Source organism: Mycteria americana, chromosome 1 (assembly GCF_035582795.1).
Source record: "Mycteria americana isolate JAX WOST 10 ecotype Jacksonville Zoo and Gardens chromosome 1, USCA_MyAme_1.0, whole genome shotgun sequence".
Taxonomy (NCBI): domain Eukaryota; kingdom Metazoa; phylum Chordata; class Aves; order Ciconiiformes; family Ciconiidae; genus Mycteria; species Mycteria americana.
Window position 1 is genome coordinate 56,446,151 of NC_134365.1, and position 27,229 is coordinate 56,473,379.

The 27,229-nt window shown below is 51.3% G+C and overlaps 1 protein-coding gene across 1 annotated transcript; it reads right to left on the reverse strand.

The window, feature by feature from the left end:
* Positions 1–119: 119 nt before the first annotated feature.
* Positions 120–26,875, reverse strand: SREBF2 (sterol regulatory element binding transcription factor 2). Its single transcript, XM_075499481.1, has 19 exons — positions 26,643–26,875; positions 21,656–22,060; positions 20,365–20,546; positions 19,030–19,170; positions 17,021–17,242; positions 15,733–15,847; positions 15,352–15,533; positions 14,334–14,526; positions 13,156–13,337; positions 12,200–12,473; positions 11,047–11,216; positions 10,675–10,843; positions 9,953–10,076; positions 8,293–8,402; positions 6,845–6,977; positions 6,125–6,293; positions 4,701–4,886; positions 3,669–3,780; positions 120–2,987 (listed from the first exon to the last, which is right to left on the reverse strand). Exons 1-19 carry the CDS (start codon positions 26,722–26,724, stop codon positions 2,767–2,769), a joined length of 3,372 nt encoding a protein of 1,123 aa, XP_075355596.1. The 5' UTR covers positions 26,725–26,875; the 3' UTR covers positions 120–2,766.
* Positions 26,876–27,229: the final 354 nt, after the last annotated feature.

The following is a 27,229-nucleotide window of genomic DNA, read 5'->3' on the forward strand; positions in this document are numbered from 1 at the left end:
AGCTTCCTGAGGCGCTGGTGTGGTTGGATATCTCTGAAGGACATTTCAGGCTCACCTATGCTTAAGAGCAGCTGCTGGGGGGGATGAAGAGGGCCGAGAGAAAGAGGGCAGGCAGGAGGTGGTGGTAACGTTCGCCTTTATTAGGTAACAGATGCCCATGAGCCCTGGAACAGGGTTTTCAGACAGCAGATATGTTCCCCGGGGAACCTCCCCATCACCAGTTGCACCTCATTTCACAAAGCATCCCTACTCCGAACTCCACGTGGATAAATAGACTTTCTTCACATAATCCATAAAACAATTTCCTCCCACCCACAAACAAAAAAAAGTTACAGTATATACACACACATATAAAAAAAGTTGTAGGGACAGACGGGCAGCAAATTTATGAACAGTGTAGAAAAAACAGGACAAAGATCCCTTGCCCTGGAGGGGAGAGAAGTACCAGCAGTGCTAGGACCCTCTGTGGATCATGCCATTAGCTACCAGGGTTTCGGCCTCCCACCCCCAGCCCAGCCGGGACTCCCTGCAGCCCACCCCCCCAGGACTCGGTCCGCTGTTAGTGACAAAGTGAAGCCTCAGCATCTCCGTTTTCCAAAAGTCTCGCTTCCTCTTTTACTAAAGCACAAAACTTCCCACGTGTTGGACGCAGATCTGGGGAAATACGAAGTAACTCGGAGGTTGCCACAGGTAAGGAGTTTCTGTATTTTAGGAAAAACCCATGACCAGGAAGAGTGCGAGAGCCGCTTAAGAGGAGAAAAAGCAGGAGGATGCGATCCACCCCCCAAAATAGGATCACTGATAAGCTAAGAAACTTGGGATGGGCAACCAAAACCCGCTCAAACCCAAGAGCTGTTCTGCACGCTTAGGATACCTGCTCAAAGCAGAAGCGGCTGCCACCAGAGCACCCCCTACACTGATCAAAGACACGCAAGAGCAACCTCTCCCCTCCGACTGCTGACACCGGGAAGCAAGGGACAGCCCTGCCTGCCAGGAGGGCGAGAAGCACAGGCTGCCGGCCATTGCAGCTGGGTGTCCACCAGCTATTCCCCAAATACGGGGTAGGGAGGGAAGCGTCTTCTGGTCCCCATGCTTCTGTTCGCAGCGATAGCCCAGGATCACTGGGAACAGGCTTTGCTGGGAGACAGGATTCTCCTGGCCCCCGTTTCCATCTTATTGAAGCCAGGCAATTCTAAGGCTAGCATTACTTGTGTTCGATTCCTGCAGCACATGAAATCCCCCTCCCAGATGCCAAAAGACCCCATGCAAAGCAAGACGACAAGCCCCCATCCTTTTCCCTTCATTTGGGAAGGAGCTCAAGCTCTTGTGCCCCTCTGCAAAAGCTGGATACGTGCAGAAACTTCTTGCAAAACAGCCCAAGTTCTGATTTTGCAGGAGTCAGCCTGTAGGGGCCCAACTGGGACACAATAGGATTGGGCTGCTGGCCATATCTAAGTGCTTCTAGCTGCCGACACTGAGCACACACCGGCTACGCACAGAGAAACAGCAATGCCCACCTGCCAAAGGCTGGTTCCCGCATTTGCACACGTGAGAGCAACCGCTTTGCACTTCTTTGGAGAGATGCAACAGGAAAGGCAGAGAGAAGGAGGGCAAACTGTTCCCTCCCTGTCCCCAATCCACCTCCCCCTCTCGGAAAGTCACAGGCGACTCAACACCTCCAAGTCAAACCGCTCTGAATAGCGATGGTAACAGAGCTGGGAGACTCGCACCCTGAACCAGTGCCTCCCAGTCCCGGCAGGAGCTCAGGAGCTGTTGAGCGGTTGGAGAAGGGAAGGAGAAACACCTGAAAACAAGTTCTGGGAGTTGAGTAAAATTAAAAAACTGTTTCTAAAAATTGTTTCTTCATCAACAAAAAGGCACCAGAGAAGCATTCACCCTTCATGCCGAGCGCAGGGCGCTGCACGTCCACCTCTGCTGCCACCCAGCACCAGATGACCAGGGACACCCTGGCCTTCTACGAGGCTCTGCTTGTCGTAGGCTGCCACAAACCCAGCCCCCTGCCAAAAACCAGAGGCAGCTATCACAGGAAGGAGACACATGAAGTGGAGAGGAAGGGAAATCTGCTGCATCGTTCCCTACGTTTTTGTAAAGCCACAAACACTCCTATAAAAAAACCTGTATAAAAACTGTAGAGAAAGTTGCCGGGCAGCACTGGACCCAAGCGATGCTCCCAGAGCACCTCTGTAAGTTGGGTCCAGGGGGCTTCAGTTTCCTGACACACAGCTCAAGGAAAGCTGGTGCCTTCCCCCTCTCTCTCAGGAACAGCCCCTGACCCCAGCAGCCCCGCGGGGCAAGGCTTGAGCAGATCCTCTGCCATCCCCAAAGGTTTCTTTCCGCAGAGGTGTTCGGGAAGGGAACAAGATGCCCTTGAGGACAGACACGGGATGTGCCACTTCTCTATGCCTTGGGCTTGTGGGCTTCTCCCCCCCCGCAGGGATGGGGGCTCCAGGTCAGGGCAGCGCTTCCCAACAGCCCCAGGCACAGTCGCAAAAACCACAACTAGACAGATTTCTGCTGCAGCGCCTGAGAACAAGCAAGGGGGCTAATAAAGCTAAACTTGGGGCAAGTTAAAAAAAACAAACCAAAACCCTCCCTCCCTCTCCCACCCCATCACAATCCCACCAGCACAGCCCTAACCTAGCACTTTTTTTTTTTTTTTTTTTTTTTTTTTTTTAAGCTCCAGAAGGGAAGTCCAGGCTGACGGTCGACCAGGCTGTCTTTGCACGAGGCGGCCCCATGCCGGCATTAGGAGGCAGCGATGGCTGTGCCCCCGCTCAGCTTGACGATCATCTGCTGGCAGTCGTTGCAGGAGCGCTTGTCCCCCACCTTCTCCAGGGTACGGGCGGCCTCAGCCAGCAGGACTGCTCGCTGGCCCGGGGAGGAGAGGAAGGAGAGGGGGAGATGGCGGCAGGCCAGCAGGATGGCCGTGGCTCGCTCCCTCTGGCCCGGCAGGGTGTCCAGTTCACCTATGCACAAAGAGGAGAGAGAAAGCTCATGATGAAGCTACCACCTTGCATGATGAAACCCCGCCATGCAGGCCCTCGGCTGGCACCAGTTAGCACAGGCATCCCTTGCTGGCGTCCCCCAGCTGTGCCAAGAGCGAGGGGCACCCTGCGGATCCCCAAGCAGCTGCTTTAGGCTGGCAGGGGAGAACAGTCCGAGCTGGAGTCAGGCAGAGACTGGCAATCCTGTCTTCTACAGAGACGGTCCCTTTCACTTCCCTTCCTAGGGCTCATCCCAGCACGGGCACACACATCTGCCCATTTTCTTAAACCCCCAAGGGATTTTACAGCCAGCACCACGTCTCTCGGCTCTCTCTTTTAGGATTTCTGGCTTCTGCCTTTGCATTGACTGCCCCGAACTCCAGCCTGCCGTTTCATGCATGCGTGGCTGCACAAAGGCAAAAATGTTTTCCAGCCTGTTCGCCAACACCTCCAGCCCATGGCTGGCAGCTCACATTAGCCAGCTTGTAGAGAGCGTGGCAAAAGCATCGCCGTGAGCCATATAGGCTGACAGGAGCTCATTATCCTGAGCCTCCGACATGGGGAAGACGCTGCAGGCTGCAGCTATGCCCCCCCACCTTCCCCGAGCGCTGCCCCCTCCCAGTCCCCCCGGCAGTGGGTTGCTGCCCCAGCCCCGGGGCTGACCTTGCTTGCTGCTCTGGGGTGTGCGTCGCCTCAAGCTGTGCTCCAGCAGCTGGTGGGTGCGGGTAGGGCTGGCACCCGCCATCAGGCGCACGGTGGCCTCGTGGAGGAAGACCTGGAAGGGAAGGCAGGACAGGGGATGAGAGGTGGGCCAGCACGGGGGTGATGCTGCGGCTGAACTCGCATCAGCCCTCAGCCACCGCGTTTCGAGAGCAGAGCACTGATGCCTCGACAACACGAACCCGCTTCCATGCTTCTCCCTCATTTTCCCATCTGTCTCCGGGGAATTTGCAGGTCAGGGCAACCATGAGGAGGAAAAACAAAAGCTTTTGATGCATAACTGTGAGTGGCCTGGAAAGGGGGAGGAACGAGAGCAGGAAACAGGGTGGAAAATGGGAGAGCAAACCCTGGCACCGTGGCCTAGGCGGGCGTCTCGCCCCAGGCTGCTCGTGCAGCACCCCAGTAACAGCATCAAACTTTTAAATCCAGAGTTTGGACAATACCAGGACAACTCTCTTGTCTAAGTAGTAGACTACACTTCCTCTACAGAGGCTTAAATCTAGATAAGACTAAACAGAACAGAAGTGGGGGGAAAACCCCCAGAGAAGCACCTGGTGCTCTACAGGTGCAGAAGGCATCTGACCCCCAGCTACCTGCAGAGCCAACATGGCTGAGGAAGCCTCCTTCCACACTCCCTGGAGGGACCGACCCAGTCTGAAGCCACGTTACAGAACGGGATACCATGGTATTTGCTTGGCAATACAGACGTGCTGATGGTTTTCTACGTAGAAACTAAGGCGGATACCTCCCCACACACAGCAGACTCCCATGAGAGAGCCTCCCTCATCACCCACCAAGAGAAAGCATGGAGGCTGCTGGCAGCAGACCATCCATCCCACCCCAAGTGGCAGACCCCATCCCACCTCAAGCCCAGGTACACCCTACGCTTCCAAGGGCCACAGCTTCCCCGTTGCCCCCCCGGCAAGGGCTATAGCTAAGCTGGAGGCAGAGCGGGCAGGGGATGCAAGCCGTCACCTTGCGATAGGCGGGCCTGAAGCCATGGGCCAGCTTGCGCAGGCTGCCGAGGTCACGCTGGAAGCCCGTCAGCTCGGGGGCCGAGGCATGGTAGGTCTCACCCAGGGCCTGGCTGGCGTTCGCCTGCTTCTGCCACAGGCTGGTGCGGAGAGAGAGCAGCAAGTCACAGGCCAGCAGCTGGATCATCTGCAAGAGCCAGGGGGCCCGGGCACACACGCTTATTAACACAACCCATCAGGCGAGCAACAGGCCATTTGCTACACAGCTGCTGACACGGCCCGCGGGAGGGCGGCCGCAGCACCTCCTGCCCACCCGGGGGGCTCCCCGGCCCTCCCAGCCGAGTCGCCCCACCACGATGCACCGAAGGGAGCAGGACTTTGCCTTTTGCCCAAGCGGCATCTCTGGGGCCTGGCACCGAGAGGTCCAGCCTAAGGAACAAGTGCCAGGTTGTGCCCAAGGAGCGGCTGTCCCCTCCAGGAGAGCCAACACCTCCGCAAGCCTGACCCCGACCCCCCTCCAGACAAGACGTGCCAAGGGGATATTGCACCAGCAATGCCCCAGCCTTCTGCAAAGGCTTTCCTGCCCAAACGGCGATACTAACTAGTGCGAAACAGCAAAGACAGCCTTGCTGCCTGCAGAGAAAAAAAGGCAATCTTGACACAGCCCACAGTGGCTGCCCAAATCCCTCTTCCCCATCTGCTGCTGCCTCCTAGCATCGCTCGCTGTCCTAGTTGCTCTTAGGGGACTGTACCCGCGCTGCCGAAGCAGAGAGTGCCTCTGTACTGCACTGCAGAAACATTGCACAGTTACTGCCACAACATGCAATGCAACTACAATGCACTACAGCTGCCACCCAGGAGCGACAGAAGGGACCAGAACGGTGTCCCACATGCCATGCAGGGAAGCTCCAGCTTTAGGTAATCCTGGAAAGGAGAGAAACAAGCCCCACACAAACTCAGGAATAGCACGGCATAGTCCTACTTTTGCGGTAGAGGGTTCAAACACTCATGAGTGCTGCCCAAAACAGAGCACACTTGACTTAATGAGGTCCTGCTTTACAGGTGTCAGCAACTTCATTTGGAGGACAGAGATGGATGCTTTCCATGGACCAAGTTCAAAGTGGTCAAAGCACCAGAAAGGGGTGACAGGTACTGGCAGGAGAAGAGTGGGAGCTCAGCCAACTCCCAGAGTGGGAGACCATGCCCAGGGAAACAGTGGTGTACTTGCAGCTCTGCTCCTCCATACAGCAGGGGCAGAAAAATGTCAATGCCCTTTGGAAGGAAAGGGAGGAAGTTTCCCTTCTACTCCCATCGGACACAGGATGGATGGAGAATGCAGATACACACAATGGGGAAGTGATGCACCTGCAGCAAGACCAACAACTACAACAGACTACGTGTTATCCTGGGGCTTATAGTTCTTACGTTGTTGAGGATGGTGCTGGAGATGCCGCTGCTCATGTTGAGGCTGTTCCACAACTGACTGCTGGCCCTCTCGCAGTGACCCAGGGAGCTCTGCTGTCCATCTGCCTTCCCAGACAGCGAGGCCTGCATGGCTTTACAGACGTAGAAGGTGGCTTTCACCAGGGCATTCCTGAAAGAGAAAGAGCGCGCTGCTTTCAAGCAGTACCACGTCATGCTGCCACAGGGCAGCCCCAGGAGCTGAGCTCAAGCAGCAACCAGCATCAGCTTTCACCCTCCCATCTTCAAGAGCAGAGATATCATTTCTTAGAGTGAAAAAAGATGGAAATTATTCCTCACCTACACAGACTGCTCAGAGAAATGGAAGGAAACTGGCTAAGCAGCTTTAATGCAAAAGAACCAAGGTGGTGACGCTAGCCTTTCCATCAGTGCGTGAGTTCTGTTGTTTGATTTTGGAAGGCGGGAGGCTGTGCAATTAGGACAAAGCCAAAGGACATCCCTAAAGCACCAATTCTGACACTTCCAGTCCACAGTTCTAGTATCAGCCTTCAAGCCTTGATCTACACATTGATTTCTGAGCACAGTGCATTACTGCGTCCCAGAGCACAAGAGGTGTGCAACTCCAGAGCACAGGTAGGGGTAGCCCACAGGACAGGGGTTGGGGGAAGAGCTGCTCCTCTTTAGAAGGAGTAGGGGTTTGAAAGTCGCACAAGGCCTACGTACTCTGACATCTCCAGGGATTTCGGCATGCGCTCCACTTCCGCGAAATGTGACCTCACAGCTGCGTCATCCCCTCTGAGCCAACCGATTGCCATAGCCACTGCTGCTGACCACCATCTGCACACCACATCAGGGCCTGTGAAACAGAATCACAAGCTGCAACCCAGGAGAGGACACCCGGCTCCTTCCCGCTCGGAGAAGGGGGCAGGTGTCACGTGCTCTTGCCAGTGCCTTCTGCCAAGATCGACGCTAACGAGCCCGAACTGATCCCATGGGAATGCAGCTGTCTGGGTAAACGCTGAAACATGCTGCAGGAACACAAAGGGACTTGGAAACACCCTACATCTGACCGGACAGTTTTGGGTGCTGAGTTTGTATCTTGTCAACAAGAACTTACCCCATCTACTTGTCTAGAAATCTGTTGATTTCCTTCCTGACAAGGATCTCCACTCACCACCCCAAAGTAACAACTCTACTTGTACGTACCATGCCCTGGCACTAATCACCATCAAGCTAGTAAATAATACATCAGGTTCCCTGTAGCACTTCCTCCGTTATTTAACATCCCTTCAAAAACTTCCCAAAGCTTATCTAGGGCCAAAGGACATAGGCTCTGCTACTCTGAGTTGCTTTTAAATTTCATGACAAGATTGACCCAAATATAGACATCCCTTTATACAAAAAACCAATCCCTTGAAAAAGAAGTATCTAGTTTTCTTTCTGTGTTTGCTCTACACATCTTAGGTACAGCACAGTTAGTCTGTGTCTAAAGCTCCAGCAGCATCCCGGTGAGCTGTCAGGTGCTGTCTGTAGCAATACCAAGCAAGACAAATACTCCAGCAGCCTGCTATCAGCCAAGCCCTAATGAGTGCACGGCTCAGAGGGAGTCTACAGCTCTCATTATCCCACTAAATATACACCAAGGGACCAAAACAAGTGCCTCCCAATAGATGCCCAGAGCTTGTCTACAGCAGGGGTTGCAGGTCTCTGGAGATTGAGGAATATACACGACAGCTGCTGTGAAAGGGAGGTCAATCTGTATTTTGTCCAATAGGTAATTAAGTGGGAAAAAAACCCTTCTGTACCTCAACTGCAACACTGCTATGCTGGTTTATACGCTACACCCTTCCTCTTGCTTTGCATTGCCAGGAGCAAGCTTTCAGGTGAAGGCACAGGTTTCAGCTTGGAACATGCCCATCAATACAAGTAACTGCAGTCCCACCTGGGCACCCAGCATTACGACACACAGCCGAATTTACGAGCCTTCCCAACCACCCTCTTCCAGTCTGAGCTGCCATACCACATTGTGGTGTGCTGCTGCTCAGCAATCAAGTTTCACTCCAGGGACTGCGTTCCTCCTTGCCTGGAGTTTGAGAGGCGGCGGGGAGAGAGGGAACACGTATCAGCAGTAGTTCCTGCAGCTGGGAGAGCTTCGGTTCTGCTGGACTTACCCAAGGCGGACTTGAGTACAGAATTGCTGGCAAAGGGTGGGGCTCCACTTCCCATCGAGTCCAAGAAAGAGTTGAGCAATTTCAGGTACTCCATGGCACTAGAGAACTCACTGAAAAAAAGAAGCAAGGCAGACCTTCGCTATGCTGTCAAACAGGAGATACCAAAGCCTGAAGGCATTTCTCATCAGTCACAAGGCATTTTTAAACAATGTTGACCTGTTAAGCCAGCAGAAAGTTCAAGCTCCACAAGTAACACAACATCATCAGACTGATGAGACTGCCCTGAGTGGAAGCGCACAGACAGATGCTCATGGAGGAGCAGCCTCACGTCTCCCCATGCAAGGAGACCAGCACAGAACTAGAGTCAACCTCAGGGGTCTCACCTCAACTACAGAGTTGCTGGACATGACATATGTTACAAGTTGATTACAGGCTCCTTTTCATCACTGCCTCCAAAAGAGGCTGAACTACAGTTCTGCGAGTGACTATTTGCATATATGCAAATATATATGAATGCAAGTGATAATGTGTTCATAGCGTTGGTCAAAGTAGCGCATGCGGCAATGATCTAATTTCCTGGGACATGCTACAGAGGAAGATCTTGAGCTCCTACCCCTGGTGGAGGTGGGGGCAGAAGGCTTGCTGTGTTACTAAAGCTAGTCCTTTCCATGAGACAGGACTCCCACAAGTATATTGGCAATCCCCCTCACTTATACAAATCCTGCTACCTTCTCTCATCATCAACAGCAGCATCGCATCACAAGCATTTGTATTTTGCAAGCAATTAGACCAAACTGCTGCTCATTCTCTGCAATGCTGCTAGAAAACAGACGTGAGATTGCGGGGGCGGGAAGCTAAATGTGCAATATTTTCCCTACATAGGTAGGGAAACCGGGTTACATTCCCATTTGAGGCTTTTACCCACACTTTTTGGGGACAGGATCCTTACAGAGTTTCCCCTATATTTACATAGTGTTTGCCTGGCACCAGCAAACCTGGAGATCAGCGAGAAACAGTGCAGAATTACCGGAGAAGGCAGGGGCTCCACCTCCTGCCGAGTCCAGGAAAGAGCTGCTCCGATTCCCACCTATCAGCCCCTTTCATTTGGTTACAGAGCTTGCAGAGACCAAGGACAATTTCGGCCAACATCATCTCTCCTGCTCTTGCCACGCGCTGGTTTGATTTTTCACTGGTGATAAGTGCAGCACTTCGTTGAGTTAGGAGAAGACCCTCATGCATAACATAGTGAGCTGGAGGGGTCACTCTCTGACATGCCAGACCTTCATGCTCTTAGAGGCCAGGACGTATGTTCTGGTCTATAGAAGTGGTAGGTGCACACTAATTTTAGTGTTCCTGAACATTAAGCTTTGTCAGCAGAGAAAGTGCCGTCCATCCAGTTGAGGAATCAACCAGCACTATGCCAGCTGACACCAAAAACCCTTACCACACCCGGGTTCACCTTTGACTTCAGAGGTTTTAATATGAAGAGGTAGAGCTCACCCATCTAATAAGCTGTGGTGATCTGACTTAGCTGTCGTTTCAAGTCTTTAATAAGGACCAACCACTCAGTTTGCCCCAGAGCGCTTGGTCAATGGTTGTGAGCTCTGCCTCAGAGCCTGCAGCTGCGGCCAGCAGTCCCCAGCACAGCACACAAACTTACCATGGCTCCTCCTCCTCCTCTTGTCCCGCTAGCTCTTTCCTAGTCTGAGGCTTCACGAGTGAATCCACTGCTCGCTCTAGCAGGTTCTCACAAAATGCCTGATGAACTTGTGCAATGGGATCCGCTAGAGAGGAATTAAAAAACCAAACCATTTCACTTGCATACAATGATAGCCACCTCCCAACACAACCAAAAAGAATCAAAATATAGGAGCAAGAGGAAGAGCAGTAGAGGAAAATTCTTGAGGAATTAATGCAAAGATTTCTAAAGACTAAGTTTCAGGGCCTTTTTAACTACCATTCGTACTCATTAGCCATTACTCTTACTTATTACCCATTACAAGCTGCAGCCCTTGGCCAAACATCCCTGTGCCACTTCAGCCACTCAGCAAAACGGAGGTGATGCTGCTCTGCGGAGGATAAACCTTGGTCACCCCAAAGTCACCCCCCAGTCATTCGGGGCCACATCTAGGTTGTGCTCCAGCATATAAAGACACAAGCGGGACAACACAGCACAGTATACAAGGGGAAGAGAACCATCTCCTGCAGGCTGAGGAGACATCCCTCAGCTCCACAGCCCCTCTCGCCCATCAAGACCACAAGCAGGCCAGACGTACAAGAGCACGCTCTCAAACAAGACACCCGCTTTTGTCCCAGAGGTGGAGAGACTGCCAGGCTTGAAGTGCTGGGAGGCCACGCACTCGGGACACAAGCAGCTCTCACCGGGGTTCCTTTGGGTGCAGTACAGGCTCTCCTTCGCAGCAGACTTCACCGTCCAGCTTCGCTCCACAAAAAACTTCTGTCCCAGGGGATGGCACAGCCAACGCAACGAGTCAGGAATGGCACTCCGCTCCGAGCTGCACAGGCTTTGAGCTTGGCTTAGAAAGTAGCTCTGGGGAAAGGAGAGGCTAACATTGAGAACAGCACCCAGGGAGACACACCACCGAGGACGAAGGTCATTACAGCTCGTATCGTAATTGCAGGCCATATGGTAATTGTAGTGCTAGCAGATGCCCTGAGCTACAGCAGTGCCAGCTTGCAGGCCTTCCTAGAGCTCTGCTTGAAGGTATGATGGGAGAGGAGACGACAACTCACCGCCAGGAAGCCAAGCTTGCCTCCACAGCGGGTTTTCAAGCCAACTGCAGCCGTCAGGTGGATTTCTGCCATTGTGCTGGGTGGGATCTTTTCTTCTGCGCACTCAGCCAGATTCACAGCACACAGGGCCATGTGCAAGCCCGAGTAAGCTGAGCTGGAGGGAAGTTTACCTGCACCAGAAAGGAAAGGAAAAGGGTTAACTTTCGACATCGTAGTACCAGCTACTAAATACTACCGTGATTTGCAGCGCTACTACCCTAAAGAGACAAATGAGAACCTGTTAACACAAGACATTTACAACGTCATATGCCTACTTTGTATTCAGGCAACAGAACAACTTTAACTGAGTCTTCCCTCCGCAGATATCAAGGTTGGCATCCACAGCTTTGTTTCTGCAAGAAAGCCCTGCATAGCTAAACCAGTTATGATAAAACCATCAGCAAATTTTGTCTCACTATACTAATCACTATCTTAAAACTGAACTCCTTTGCAGTCCACGCCTGTACCTACGCAGATAACATTAAGGACAGGAACTTTTCCCTGGCGGCATGGCTGCAATTCACACAGCATGATTAGGCAGAAGGAAATTTAGCTGGATTTCTGATGTGCTCGGAGCCTATTAACACCGCAAATTGGTTTGCCAAGGAAACGGCAAAAACAACCATTCACAAGGAACATTCAAGCACTTCCTTAGTACATGTGCACACGCCCAGGTTTTCAAAGCATATCAACACCAACCGGCAATCTGCGCTCTGCACAGCTTCGGAAATGTAAATTCTTCCAGCAATTAACCCCAGCCCCTGCTTCCACAGCACGTTCCCAAGCGATAGGGATGAAACAAGCCCTTAACAGCAGCAAAAAGTGACTGGACTCCATCAGCTGCTGCTTGGGAAAGACTCTCAGCCACCCCTGCAGACTCAGGAACACGTAACTCGAGACACTGCTGTTGCTTCGGGCGTTCTTACAGAGCTCTTTTATTGCACGAACCTGCTGTGTTTTAGTAAGTGGCTCCTGAAATTTATCAGGCTAATTTCCAACAGCAGCCCTCCCAGAGGAGGGAGGCCGTAGTGCTCTCCCTGTATCCCCCAGGATCAGCTCTGAGCCTCCTCATTTGGCAAAACGAGGGCAGCAGATCTGCCACCTCTGCTCCTACCTGTTATGTGGAGCTGATGGAGCTTGTGATACGCTAGAGCCGCATCCCGAGCGCTGGTCTTGGCCTCGTCCTCGAAGCCTGCAGTGGCCTCCCTTGCCCGCCACTGATGAGAAGTCCTCTTCAGCAGCCACCGCACCAGCGCCAGCTTCTGCAGGCTGTAGCGGATCACGTTCCAGGACAGGCTGCAGGCCAAGTCCAGGCGGGAAGCTGGCAGCGCTCGGCCGAGTACCGACAGGCAAGTCTGCAAGTTTGACGCAGCTGCAGCAAAATCCCCCTGGCAAATAACACGACAAAAGGTTCAACAACAAAAAGCACCATCACAGAGACACTTTGGGACTTCCTTAAGCATTGGGAGCGAGACAAACTGATGTGCAAGCTAGGACAAGATCTTTAGCTGAGGGAAGTCAATACAGTCCCAGTAAACGTGAAAGCAATTTACACCAGCTTCAAATCTGGCCTACACGTACCTTTCCACACATGGCTCTGATCCTGCACTGCCCGTGAGAGACATCGGCACTAGGTGAGAGGAGCTTCCTGCCTTCTCAAACAACATGGAAGTTTCAGGGTCCCCATACCAAGACCCAAATGTTGCCTCAACGATGGAGAAGACTTCCAAGAGGCAGGAGGACAGTAAACAGACAGACACAGCAGAGGCCAGATTCTGGACAAAAACCAAGACCTTGCTGCCAAAGATTGCTACAAGATGCAGCAGCAAGGAACAAGGACAGATGTTAGGAGCCTCTTCCAATGCTGATGTCCATGCCTCACTAATTTAGGCTGAGGGAGGATGGCAATCCACTCAGGACAACCTAGCACCAGCTTCTCTGAAGTCAGAGAGGATAATCCACTCGAGGAATACCATGCTCTTGCAAGTGCCGAGCCACTGCCTCACTAGGATGCATTTACCCACACCCCCTCCTAGAAGATGCGTTTGATGCAAAACAAGTCAACTTTACCCGCGCCAAATCCAGGTCCGCTTGCTTGCGATGCCTCCAGAACGTGACCGATGACCTTGAGTGCAGCCGGGTCACCGGCTCTCCATGCACAAGGAGCTTTATGAACACGCTCAGTACAATCACTCCATTCACGAGCCACAGGATCAGCGTGGGCATCATCCAGCCAAACCAACCACCTGCATCTGCAATGGACATCCCAAAAGGAAAGTTAAAAGTTAATCTGGACACCGAAAGCCTAGCAACAGGATGAGCACAGATCCAGAAGGATGTCTTGCTACGCTTGCCACATGTGGTATCAACTTCTGCAAAGACTGCATTTTAATCAGGAAACACCTGTATCAACAGCTCTTCATCCAAACTCCAAGCCACAACATTCCCAACTAAATAAAAATAGTTATTTTTACAAGACTGATTTATAAAATAACTGAGTCAGGACTTAGTTTTCCTAGACCACCTTGTATTCTGATTTTTCTATCATACACCCATGGGTACTCAATACTTCAGTGTCATTTTCTGGTGTTAATTAAGTTTACAAAGCGACACTGAGGAAGCGTATTTACCAGTCCGGGAAATGACAGCACGCCTACAGAATCCCCTGCCCCCCCCTAAGCTGCTGTACTCTAAACTAGGAATATTATGGAATAAGTGTATTGAACGAGCCAGTTGCAAGAGTCTATAGCAACAGTGTTTCTGAAGTAATCCTTCACCTATTACTTTATTATTAAGTTACAAAAATCAGTCAGTTACCTTAAAAACAAATATAAAGTGAACATGCCTCAAAGACCGGTGAGGACAGGAGGACGCTCCTTACCCTGAACTGCTTTTCAAGGGTCTGTCCCAAGAGCCCAGGCTGCTGGGGTACAAACGGGTGCCCCCTCTACCTCACCACGCTGAGCAATGGCTGGTTTTGTACAAGAAGAACACTGGATGCGGATGTCAACCAGAACCATGTCCAAGCACTCCGGGCTGGCTCTCCTCCCACACCCAGCCCTGCAGTTACTACCCCTCCCCAACCATTAAACAGAGGTCGTACAACTCCCGGAACACACAAAACCATTCTACTGAATCGCACCGACAATCCACCTCGTGGCCTGCAGCCATCATAGCTGGAGATGGTCTTCAGGGAGACCACGTAAGCCTGGCCACTTTCTGTGGTCCAAACTATTCTAGTTCGTTACCTGACTCAATGGTCAGCACGTTCCTGCCAGAGCCGTGGCGCGCTGGGCTGTCGGACTCCGGGGTTCCCCGGGCGTCCAGGAGGGATGTCAGAGGATTGAAGGAAAGGCAAAGGAACGTGAGAGCACAGAGAAGTATTCGAGAGCGATCCACCATACCAAGGGCCGCAGGAGGAGAGTCAGGCTCATCTTTAACCTTCAAAGGAATAGGAGTGGAGAGAAAAGAGGAGAGAAAAAGCTGCTTACCATTCTGTAGAACAAAAAAATGCTTATGCCAAGGGAGGGGTAGGGAAGAAGGAGAAACAGAACATGTTTTAAAATTTGCTTTTAAGATCAAGATCAGCAGCTCAGTGAAGCTTTCCCTGGCTTAGTAAGATAAGGCTGAAGTATTTGAGTGCCTTCACCTTCCTTCTGCTCCCAGTCATTTCAATTATCATTAACTGGATCCCTGGTTTAGGCTAGGATTAACCTTTGCTGCCCTTACTCTTTTGAGGATCTCCCAGAAGACCCACTTCTTCTGTGATATCCACAAAACAAACCTGTCAGCCGAAGACAGCTAACAGCTTTCTGTTACTGTGGTCACTTATGGTCTCATTAACCACAGCTAATGTCATCATCCATTTCCAATTTCTCCTGCTTTATTCACTGAACATACATATCCCTGGAAAGCCACAGGCTCTTTGGGTCATGAACATGCACTGTAAGTCCAAAGAGGCTCCACAGGGGCTGAAGGCTAAGTACAGTTCTTCTAGCAGCTAAGGTACAGCTCAGATAATACAGCTCAGGAAGTAGTCTTTTAAGAAATCATAACCACATAATCATTACTTTTAAGTAATCATTTAAGAAAAGACAAAACACACCCGTGCACCTTCCTCATCCTTACAAAGGATCTCTGACCCCTACAGATCTGCTTGCCAGATGTCCGCTGGTTCCACTGTTGAGAATTAGGAGAATTTAAATTCTGGCCCTTAGGTATCCCTGAAGTAGGTGCCTCAAATTTGACAACTGAAGTCACAAATACCTTTGCATCATCAAGGAGTGGGCTTCCTGGCTCCGAATCAATGGAGTAGGGAGAGAAGCCAGCCTGGGATCCTGAGTCAGAGGCTGGAGGAGACATCAGCAGCACGTTCTGGTTGAAGTCATCTATCTTCAGATCCACATCGTTGTCAACCAGACTGCTTAGGTCAATGCCCTTCAACAGCTCTGCAAAAATCAGTGCACACGTTTCTCGATCCTGCATCCTGCTAGCATCACTCAGATTGGCTCTGTCATCTGCAGTAACACTGGCCACTATCGATGCAACATGCACGTTATCTACCTCTGCCAAGGGTAAGAAACTGCAAAAGGCATCCGACGTTCCTGCTGACTGCCTCCCCCCTGCCGCACAGCCTCCACAACTTACTGTTTTTTTGGTTAGCCAGCTTCAGAACCATGTTCTCCTGCCTCAGCTTATGGTTGGCCTGCTGTAGGTATTTAATGTAATCAATGGCTTTTCTCAGGACTCCAGACTTGTGCATCTGCAAGGAATTAAGACGTACAGAAAGCAGTTTATATGAAGAGCGTCAAAGGGTCACTCCTGCTTGTAGGGATACCACAACCTTTTGTATCATGTGGTGATAGATAGAAAGAAAAGAGTGTAAAGGACCATTCAGCAGCTGCAAAGAAACTAATAGTGGGGCACACTCTGTGGGCAAGGTATCAGACTTTGAAAGACACACAAGGACTGGGGTCTCTCAAAGATCTTATAAAAATAGTACAATGGAAACAGATTAACATCCAAATTACAACAGAGTTCACATTTAGGTTTCAGCCAGACATAGTCCTTTGAAAGTACCACATTTTTTAAAATTAAGTGGCTCTCTTCTGGGATGGAACAAGCTGCTGTCTGTTAACTATTGTTCACTGTTTAATTCTGAGATAAGTGGTTCTCTCTTGCCTCACTCCCTTGGCCGTCCCCATGAAAATACTTGCTTCCAGCAGCAGCAGACAAGTTTAGCTTGTGAACACAAGCCCAAAGTACTACGAAGCCATCACTCATTACCAATGTTTTTAAAACGTAAGCTTCCAATTCCACCCAGCAACAGGAGGTGACTTCCCTAGTGAATGTATTTGTACGGAGACCATGCAAGGTATCAAGAATACTACTCCCGGCTCTGCCAGCATAAAGTGAAAAGGACAAAGTGAATAGGATAAAGTGAATAGGACAACCCTGAACACATGGTGGAATAAAGCTTCTAATATTTGAGCAAGCAAGAGTTTTTACAACTCAGTATCTAAAGGAAACAAACTGGAAAGTTCTGTAAACCCTCGTCCCTACTACAGTCACACAGAAAAGGAAACTTAAATTAAGCAAGCTCTGGTTTGGCAGAGTTATCAGAACAGCCACTTGGATATTTTACCTAGAGGGCCTATTTAAGTTAGACCTGACATAAGAACGAATGCATAAGATGTAGCTTATTTTCAAGAAACAGTACCACTAAGATAGTAAGATAAACATTTTACAGGTGAACCTTCCTGAATACAATGATCAAGCTTTCCATCACACAAGCGTTTCTCACCAGTCTTATCCCAGTGTACGTGTGCATACTACTAACAGTCGCATGTACCCAACTGCTTCATTTGGTAGAGCAATGAGCACCTGAAGACAAAGTATTTATGACACTAGATTTGCTCTTATTCCACATCTTTACCTTGGCATCTGTCCCCATGACAAGGTCCTTCAGCTCAATGATCTTGTCATTTATGGATGACCGGTAACGCTTTTCAATGATATTGTGAGTTGTTCTCCTCTCTCCTTCTTTAGGTGGTTCTGGTTGCTTGACAGCCCCAGGAACTTGTTTGATAGGTACCTTTTCTTGTCCCACCATCACCGGCATTGTCGTCAAAATGGTCCCATTGCTCCCAACGAGGGTCTACGAAGACCATGCGTAACAAGGGTCACGAGCGATCAGCCAATTTAGATCAGGTTTACGATGGCAAAAGAAAAAGGAGTAAACAAAAGAAGAATCAGGACAAGTTTGTACAGCTCAGAAAAGAAGAGATATGCCAATTTCCTCCCGTCTTCCTTAGCTGGCACAAGCATTGGCACAGCAGCACAGAAAAAATCTGCCACTCTGCCTCCCACACTGGTCACTGTGGAGTAAGGACATCTCTTGTTCTCCAAGAGCATCAACACTCCTCCGCCAATACCGTGCTCTGTTCATCCACTAAATAGAGAAACAGACCAAGGCTCCTCCTTGCTCCTACAATCCTTACACCCCAAGCGTCCAAATCCACCTTTTCTGTGGACGAATGAAGTCATCAAATCACCAACAGGGAATGCTACTTCCAAACTGGTAACGGCAATGTTAGAAAGGACCTGACTATGGAAAAACAAACCTTGGCTTGAGCAATGCAGTTGATCCGAATTCAATTAAATGGAAAAAAAATAGATCCATAAGCTATAAAAATGCCTTAAGATGAGGAACTAAGGCAACGAGTGATACACACTGGTGTGAAAAGCTCAAACTTGGGACATCACGACGTAGGACAGACCATCTACACCAAACTAAAGCAGTATGTACTCTGCGATGAAGATGATGAGTCCCACCAGAACAGTTGCACAGAGGGCCTTCGAGGGCAGTTGGAGTAAAGAAAGTTTAGACTGTTTAACCCAGCAAAACAAGATTGAGAAGGGTACACATGCTCTCTAAAGTACACCAAGGATCAGGGAAGTGGTTATGGAGAGGAAGAGTTATTTCTGTCAAAAGACAGACTAACATAAATGAGAATAAACTAGCCGTGAGCAACTTCAGGAACAATTTCAACTCTGAAATATTATTTTAATTGAAATAGAAATTAATTTAGTTTCATTTCAAGCTGGACCTTGACAAATAAGTGAATTCAAGTCCTACACCTTTCCTTGGCTAATTTCCACCAAATTTCCATGTGTTCAAAATGCCTTATGGATTGTCGCTCAGACAGACACAATCACATAAGACTCACCTCTGTGTGAAAACGTCACCTAAAAGCAAGGAGGTTAATTGAAGACTAGCCTGGCTGCTAACAAGTACATAAGAAGCCTACCATGCTATGCAAAATAAGTCAAAACTTAAGTCCAGACTTGCAAGTTTATCTCCCCCAGTAAATATTTGAACAGAGATATCTGTTCAGAATGTACTAGATTATAATAAATGCGTCTTTGGGGGCACAAGTTTCTCTGAGTTGATAAGAAGTGGAGGCCATGAAGCACAGCTGCCATCTCCAATGATTATACTGAATCCTCACTGCAAACACCCTTTGAAAAGAAGCTTAATTAGTTTTCACATTCAACATACTGCTATTAGACGCTACTGAGGGGGACAAGGAAGTTCCACGGGTATTCTGAGTGAGTTAGCTTTCAGTTTCAAATATCTTCCAGAGGTTAAAAACTGGATGGAATTTTTAGGTCATATTCCTCTCCTTGTAATACCAGAAAAAGGTAAACAGAAACGTGCCCTTGGTCTTTGCTTACTGGCCATGGGAGGCTGCCAAAAAAAGTACAATCTGTGTGTTTAGCCTTGGCAGAAACAGGGTATTACTCACTCTGGACATGTTTGGGGCAGCCCTTGAAACCCCTCCCATTTGCACCACTACAGAATACTAAAGCCCACACCTCTTCCTTGCATTAAGAGGGACGGACGTCAGTGAGGAGAGGGAAGGAAGAACATCTGTACGGTACCTGCAGAGCTGTGGTCTGAATGGGAGCGGTGAGCGCTGTCAGCGCTGGGTTCTGTACCGCGGCCATAACGGGATTACCGTCCGCTTTCAGGGTCGTCAGGACAAGGGAGTCCGTTTTTATGATCTGAGGTTGGACCAGAACCTAGGTTGAAAGAAGTTACGGGTGATGCAGAGAGCAGGCGTGTATTTCTCTGGTGATCTCAGTAGCCAGAGGTAAGCGACGACATCTCAGCGGATGGCAAAAGAGCAGAGCGAGTATTTCTTTCACCTTGCACCCTGCATCACCTGAATGGTTTTTGTCAGCCCCTGATGCAAACTCTGACCACGAGACAGTCTAAACAGCACTGGTGGGAGGGGAGCAGAGGAAACACCAGCACACTGGTTTTCAAATCAGTCACCAGAAGTAAGCGAGTATGTAAAAACACGGAAGAGCTGATGGAAAAGTTCCCTTCCCCTCTCCAATGACACCTATAATTAGCTCTCTGCAGCAACTGGTTGAGTACTCGGAGTCTAACATGGCTAGAACAGCCTGCTTTGGCTACAGCACTTCCCAGATACCTGCAGTAGCTTTTCCCCCCTCTGATTTCACTGAAAGGATCTGTACCATGAATGTTAAGCAGATCAAAACCAACAGTAAGTTATTTTGCCATAACACAGCTTGCTCTTACGTGTTCAAATACCTCGCTGACTCTGAAATACAGAGAACACTATAGATGGCACGGTACAATTGAACCAAAGCAACTTTGCCATACTGAGAATATCCCCTAGCCATGTTTTTATCTAACACAAAGAAACACAAGACTTTTTCACTCTCACATGTATGTTTTAAAACAAAAGTCACATGACACTGTAGCAGCAAAGAGATCAAAGAAACTGTGGCAGAAGAATTGGAAGAAAACATTCCCGTATCACCCGGCCCTTATAAGACATGGTAGAGGTGGTGGACTTTCAAAGAAGGAGGAAAAAAATCAAAGAAAGCTTGTTCAAGTAAGGTTTCCAATCTAGTTTGGCAGCACCAAGTTACAAAAATATTTTAGACCAAGTTTAGTTACGCAGATGTTTTAGTGAAAATGGTTTCTGAGCCGCCTTGCCCATTACTTCAAGTCACATCACGGCTCACAACAGGGACTCTCACACACGACTTGCATGAAGTAAAACACTTCTAGAGCACAGGCTGGCTAGAAATACCTCTCACACTTTGTGCAAAAGCAATCCTAGCCAGGACCGCCACCCCCACAAGCTTCACCACCTTCTCCCTGGCAAGCCAGGAGACCTGACCCACAAAAGCAATTTATTCTGCTGCTGGATCCCTGTTTCATTCCTCATTTTTACTTACTGGAACTTGCTGGACCTGTGGTGCAGCGACCGTCTGGACCGTGGCCGGTGTTAACGTCTGGATGGTGCCGTTGGCAGCCTGCGTTAGCACTCGCTGGGCCTGCACAGTCTGCACTTGCTGCTGGATGGTAACCGGCTGAACCTGGGAGGATGTCACCAGGCTCTGGACTTGAGGCTGGAGAACTGAAAAGCAGAAGAGATGTCAGGAATAGTCCAGAGACATAGGTCTCTGTGCTGGAACCCATAAACGCTCCTAGCTTCACTCCTCCTCTTCCCAGAGCTTCTCTGTAGGCAGCCTTCAGCTAACACATCCCACACCTTGGGAAGCTTCCAGCTCCTTTGGTGCCTCCTGCAAGAAGACACTGCATCTAGAATAGCAGCTTTCCAGGAGGCACGGAGGATCAGCTAAGAGAAAATAAAGTCAAAAACCATTGGTTTGATAGGACAGGACTCATTACTTCAGTGAGATTACGGAGTACATCCAACCAGCACTTGCCCACTCCTGCTGATCTTGGCGTACCCTAGGATCCTGTTTATCATGTAAAGAATCAAAACCTACTGAAAAGGATCAAGACTAGCATTCACAAAGGAAGATCCGGTCATCGTTAAACATCCCTACAAGTGTCTTTGTTCAGTGCAAGTACTGTACTTGAGACTTTGGTAATTAAAATGTCCCTTCATTCCGGACTGCCACATGGGACAGACCAGAGCGTCAGGACTGGACCTGCCTACTGCACCCATCAGCAGGACAGGGTTGCTGACAACCATTTTTTTAGACATACTTTTCTCAGACCTCCAAAGAGGCATAGGAGAGAAGACCATAACAGCGGAGAGCAGCAAGATGACAACTATCACAAGAGGACACACGAAGACTTCAGATCTCATTTATGACAGTTTCTCACGCCCCCCCCAACTCCAAAGCCATGTAGGCAGGAGAAGGGACACCCCACAGACAGCACCGCAAAAGAAGGATCGTCAGGCTTGTGGTGGCTGAGGATGCTTTTGGAGTTTGAACACCAACACCGTTTATCACGAGTGCACCACGCACACCCGTAGCCTGAGCACCCCGAAATCACGAGTGCACCACACGCACCCGTAGCCTGAGGACCCTGAAGTCACGAGTGCACCATGCGCACCCATAGCCTGAGCACCCCGAAATCATGAGTGCACCATGTGCACCCATAGCCTGAGCACCCCGAAATCACGAGTGCACCATGCGCACCCGTAGCCTGAGCACCCCGAAATCACGAGTGCACCACGCGCACCCGTAGCCTGAGCACCCCGACCGCTACCTTGGAAACTCGTGGCCGCGTTCTGGTAGATCACCGGCTGCTGGATAATCCTGGTCTGGGGAGCAGAGCTGAACGTTGGCGTAATCATCACGGCCTGCTGCTGGAGCTGAGGCTGGAGCGGGGGCCGGGGCTGAAGGAGAGGGGCCGACCGCGGAGGGGCCGGAGGTGTTGCCTGCACCGCTTTGACCGGCAGGCTCTGGAGCTGGGGGGAGGCGGGGGGCGGCGGGAAGGTCTGGAGCTGCACCTGGCTGTACGGCCGCTGCAACTGCGGCTCCAGGGTCCCACCACCGCCGCTGCTGCTGCTGCCGCTGCTGCCGCCGCCACTGCCCTGGAAGGTGCCACAGAAGTGATCCGAAAACAGATCTGGAAAGTCCCCTGCCTGGTTACTGACGAACTGCAGCATCTCTGTAAAACAGAAGAAAAAGCATTCAGTGCTATTGTATTGCCCATACACCTTGTCACCCGCCACAAGGTCAGGACTTGAACGCTGGCGTGCATGCACAGAAGGGAGGTCCGGGTCCTTCAAAACCTCTGGAGAACATATCACACCAATCTAACATCTCCAGAGAGAAACCAAGAGGTGGCCAGCGGTGGGGCACTGCTGCCGCTGCTCAGGGGGAAAGGCAGGACTCTCCTACAACACTTTCCCAGACTACAGGCTCCAAGCAAATACTAGAACGTAAAGCCATCTCCAATACATTTAAAATATTGGAATCTCATTCCATCACTGCTCCAACCTAATCCTTGCAGAAGGGAGAAACCAAGCACCTCCACAATTCCAGCACTAACCGTTCTCCCACCCAACTTTTAGGGTGGCTTCAAGTCCCCTATCCCTCCTGCCCCACTGAGTACCTGGAAAACGAAGAAATAGGATAAGAATTCATCTTAACTTTGTTCTACTTTCAAGCGTACCAGGAATTGGGGAAAAAACACTAAAGGAAACAACACTTCATAGAACTGGAGAAATCCATGCATGTGTTTAAACCACCGGAACAACTTTTTTGGGTTTTTTTTGCCTATTTATCCCCTGCCTGCAAGTCCTGCACAGCAGTTTCTCTCCATCCCACCTTCTCCAGTATTTTATCGGTCCACATCAAGAGGCTCCTACCACAACACTACACGACACTACAGCCTTCCCCCCACAGAAAAAAATTTCACAACCGAGAAGTCACTGTTCATAAGCAAAGCTTCCTCTTCCCTCCGTCTAATCCAATTTAATCCAATTATGTACCTTAAGCTACCTGAATGCTTTCCCTGATCTGTGCATGGGCGGTGGCGTGAGGAGTCAGGCATCCTTCCCCACCCCAGGATCTGCCCACGCTGCACTGGCTCTTCCACAGCTTTCTCCAAGGCCTGTTTATTTTTTTTCTGGAAGTAGGAAAAAAGGAAGGGGACCCACAAACATAACGGAGGGTTTATAACTGAAGAATAAATTCAGGTTTAGAAAGTAGAAAATAGACTTCTGATTTATAGGAAAAAACATGGCAGAGTGCTCCTTACACCAGGAGCTTTCCAATCCGCAAACCCAAAGGACGTTGATGCTGTGGTTTATGAAGGGGGTTCGAAGAAGCAAACTTTTCACAAAATGTTTCTGTGGAAATTGTCCCAGCAATAAGAGGACTATTAATTTGCTTCTCCGAAATGCCACCCACACTTCATCCAATTAATTTGTCTGACACTCCTGAGACAGAGCACAGGGATCATCCTCCAAGCCTCTTGCTCCCTCAACGAATGTTTCGCCATATTTCTATATTTCTATGATACTACTCTTCTCCCCTTCCGACAGCAATCTCTCCACGCCCTGACACACATTTAAGGACTGACCACAACCACTGCTCTTAAGAACTTGAGTCTGTTGGATGGAGGAGCTTGGGAGGAGATGTGTCCTCCTGACCTATTTATAACCCGACAGTAAGCGGGGACGCACGGTTCCCCCGGCATGGAGCAGCAGCCGCCCTCGGGGACCAGCCGGACCAAACCTTTGTCTCCGCTTTTAACTAGATGAACAAAAGATTTATTTATTTTTTTTAATGCAATGCCTCAGGAAACTTTCACAAAACATTACCAGAGCAAGGAGGGCTGTTTAAAGATTAACACTTCTGCATAACATCTAGATGGGTATTAAGCAGCTTTTCACCCTCTAACCGACTGCAGCTGAGACCATCCTAAATAAACCCCAACGTGATAAACTTGATAATCCCAACTACATACTTCTCAAGCTCTTCATTTGATGGCACTGCTATTTCACTATCAGACCGCACTACTGCAAGCAGGGAATAAACATAAATCGGATGAGATTTGCTCTGGAAGAGCAAATTCCAGTGTAAGAGCCAAATTTCTAGCGTATTTTAAAGAACATTGTGTTCAACACAGCAGATTTAGTATCTTATTTAAAAACCTACTCTTGCTCTCACATGTTAAATCACATCTTTATCATAAATAACTTAATTTTGACTAAATGCAAAAAGTCTAAACATTCATTCTTAAAAATTAGACTGCCAGAGGATCAAACCCACTTCTTTTAGAGTGCCCAAGAATTGCCCTAGCAGCAACACAAGGAAAATAAAAAGCAGGAGAAACGGCAACATCCAAAATCCAAATCTCTTTCTTTTAAAACACCTTCGCCTACACAGAGAACAGAGCAAGTGTCTACATTAACTGTTAGAAAGCTCGGGTGCTTTGGGAGGATGGCTATCGGTGACAAACCCATCGTCGCCAGATCACCGGCACCCTTGCTGCCGAAGAGTTCTCAGTCCCTAAGGTGGAGTGAGACGTTACTGCAGAAAACTATCCCAGCCCAGCCCACGGCTAAAAAAATGTCAACAAGGTATTACGAAACCAAGCCCACCGAGGACTTCTGCTGCTCGTATTAGCCCAGCGCCCGAATACCTGGCAGAAAGGCGAGGGCTGGGCTTTAGCTGCCTCTCCCAGGTGGTAGCCTGGAGCCTGCACACGGGCGGCCCTTCCTCACGCTGCTGGAGACGCCGTGCTTTGAGAAACACAAAGCGGCGGAGATCCCAACCTCCACAGAAACAACCCCTCTGCCCCAAACCCAGACCTGCTTCGCACCCACGACCGACTCGGGCCTCGCTCTCCGGCGTTACCCCCAGGGCAAGGCGGCACCCGGCAGCACCCCTCCAGCAAGGAGGTACCCGCGGCCACGCAGGACAGCCCACGGACGGCGGAGGAGCTTGTGCCAAGGCAGAGCCAGACACCTTCGGCTCAGCGCCGGGACCCCCCCGACCAGCCTCGCGCCCCGTCCTGGTGCACGACCCGGTGAGCGCCGGCATCCCAGAGCCGTCGGCACATCCGCCGGAGCGGCGTCGTTCCTCCTCCACCGCGGAAAACCAAAAGCTGTGGAGCAGGCGGTGAGGGCCCCTCGGCCTGAACGGGAGAGGAACGCTGAGACCCGCCAACAAGAAGACTTCAAAACCTAATCAAAAGCCTTGCAGAATTTCAAACCCTGAGATGAATCCGTGTCGGAGTACACAAAAAAAAAAAAAAAAAAAAAATCAGGATTGTCATATACCTCCCCCGCCCCAGGAAAATCCACCCCAGGAGCTGGGGAGGAAGGTGAAGCTCTTTCTCCCGAGTTACTCATCGCTCTGAATCACACCTCCCCGGGCACACCGCCCTTCAGAGCCGGCTCCGGGTTCATCGGAATTCGTCTCCGTTTCCATATGGATCCCAAGAAGTCATTACGTTGTGCTTAAACAAGAGCAAACACCACCTTCGATTTGCACCGGCAACTTTACGAGTGATAACTGATAAGCCCCTTACATTCTCATAAGGTATATTCTTCTTTTATGTATGATAAAGGAAAAAAAAAAAAAGTATAAATTTTGCCCCTAGCTACACTGCAAATCAATTGCAATTAGAAATTTAAAAGCGCTAGTTTAATTTTACTTCCTAACTGCTGACCGAGGACGCTTTAGGCATCGCCCCCCGAAGCCGCGCTCTGGCTGGGATTGCAGCCGAGCGGAGCAGGGGAGCTGAGCCCGCTCCCCGTCCCCAGCCTACGGCACGGCTCGCCCAGAAATGACATTTTTCCTGGGCTTTCAGGCGCAGTTTGGGGAAACACTGAGCGCGGCGCCGCGCGCGGGCGCGTCGTTCCGCTGCGCTTCGGTGGAAAACGGGGATTTTCTCGTGGGTCTGAGCTCTGGCGTTGATGCGGCGAAGTTTTAGGGTGGGACGGGGGGGGGAGGGGGGAGAAAGGGACATTTAAGGAGTTGCACCTGTTTCGGTGGAGGAGGGCGAGGAGGCACGGCCTCCTCCCACAGACACTAGTGGCGGCACAGCTCCAGCAATCATTTGGCACCGACTTTTAAGAGAGCCACGAGGAAACACGAGGGGAACCCCGGGCCGCACCATTTGCCCCGTGGGTCTGAGGCAGGAGGATAGAGACAAGGTAATCACTTTCTCCAACCCTCTCCCGTGCCGGCAGCGGCCACGGGTGGGAGGAAGGGCTCGGCGGCTGCGTGGGCTCGGACTCCCACGCGGCTTCTTGCGGTTACTGCCTCGACGCCCCCCGGCGTGGGTCAGCCTCATGAAAGTCGCTCAAAAGCGCTCCCCAGGCGGAGCTGGCCGTCGGCTGCCCGCGCCACGCGGGGAGACACGCGTGGCCGCTCGCCAGGCGAGCGTTGCCCGGCGGGACGCGCCCCGCACCCCTGCCTTTACCCACCCGGGACGGGGGATTCCCCGCTCACCCCCCCCCACGCGCGCTGGAAGCCCGTACCGCGTGGGAAGCGCACCCCACGCCGCGGGGCCAAGCCGGTGCGGCCACCCTGCGCTCCCACTCCCCACTTGAGGGGGGGGGGAACACCCCACGCAGCGAGATCCAAGAACCACCACACCCACGCACCCTACCCCCCGGGCGGCACCAGCAGCCCCGGACCCGCGCGGACGGGCGTGAGAGCTCCCCCCACCCCGCGTGGGGGAGCCCACGCGCGCCGCCTCCCCACCCCCACCCCCTTTCCGCGGCGCCCACCGTCGATGTCGCCCAGGGTGAGCTCGTCGCCCAGCTCGGTCAGGGTCTCCATGTTCTCCGCGCCCAGCTCGCCGCCCTCCATCGCGCAGGGGCCCGCCGCGGCCGGGCGCACCGGCGCATGAACCCCCGCCGCCGCCGCCGCCCCGGGCGCTCAAGCGGAGGCTGCCGGCGAGCGCCGCCGACCCCGCGCCATCTTGGGCCGCCCCGGCCGGCCGGCGGCCCCGCCCCCACCTGCCCGCCGCCACGGCAGCGGCGCGCGCGCCCCCCGCGGTTTGTTGTCAATGAGACCAGGTCGCCCCCGGCCAATCGGCGGCCGCGGCGGCGCGTGGTGTGATGGCGCGTCAGCGATCAGCAGCTGCGATTAGCATAGGCCGCCCCGCCCCGCGCTCCCCCGCCCTCCCGATTAGAATATTCATGAGGGGGGCGGTGCCGGCGGGGAGCGGGGATGCGGTGCGCTGCGCAGCGCCGAGCACGGCGGCCGGCGGACACGCGTGGGAGCGGGACGAGCGCTGCCGCCTCCCCCTCTGCCCACAGAGAACCCGGCAGGGGCAGAGCTGGCACCCGCGGGCACCCAGCCCGGCCGAAAG

Bases quoted from the DNA above. Each gene is read 5' to 3' on its own strand.
- SREBF2 (XM_075499481.1), bottom strand. From the start codon at position 26,724: ATGGAGGGCGGCGAGCTGGGCGCGGAGAACATGGAGACCCTGACCGAG. The intron at 11,217-12,199 runs GTAGGAGCAGAG...TTTCTGGTGCAG, and splicing joins CCATCAGCTCCACATAACAG to GTAAACTTCCCTCCAGCTCA. The intron at 6,978-8,292 runs GTAAGTCCAGCA...TCTGTTTCACAG, and splicing joins TGTACTCAAGTCCGCCTTGG to GCCCTGATGTGGTGTGCAGA.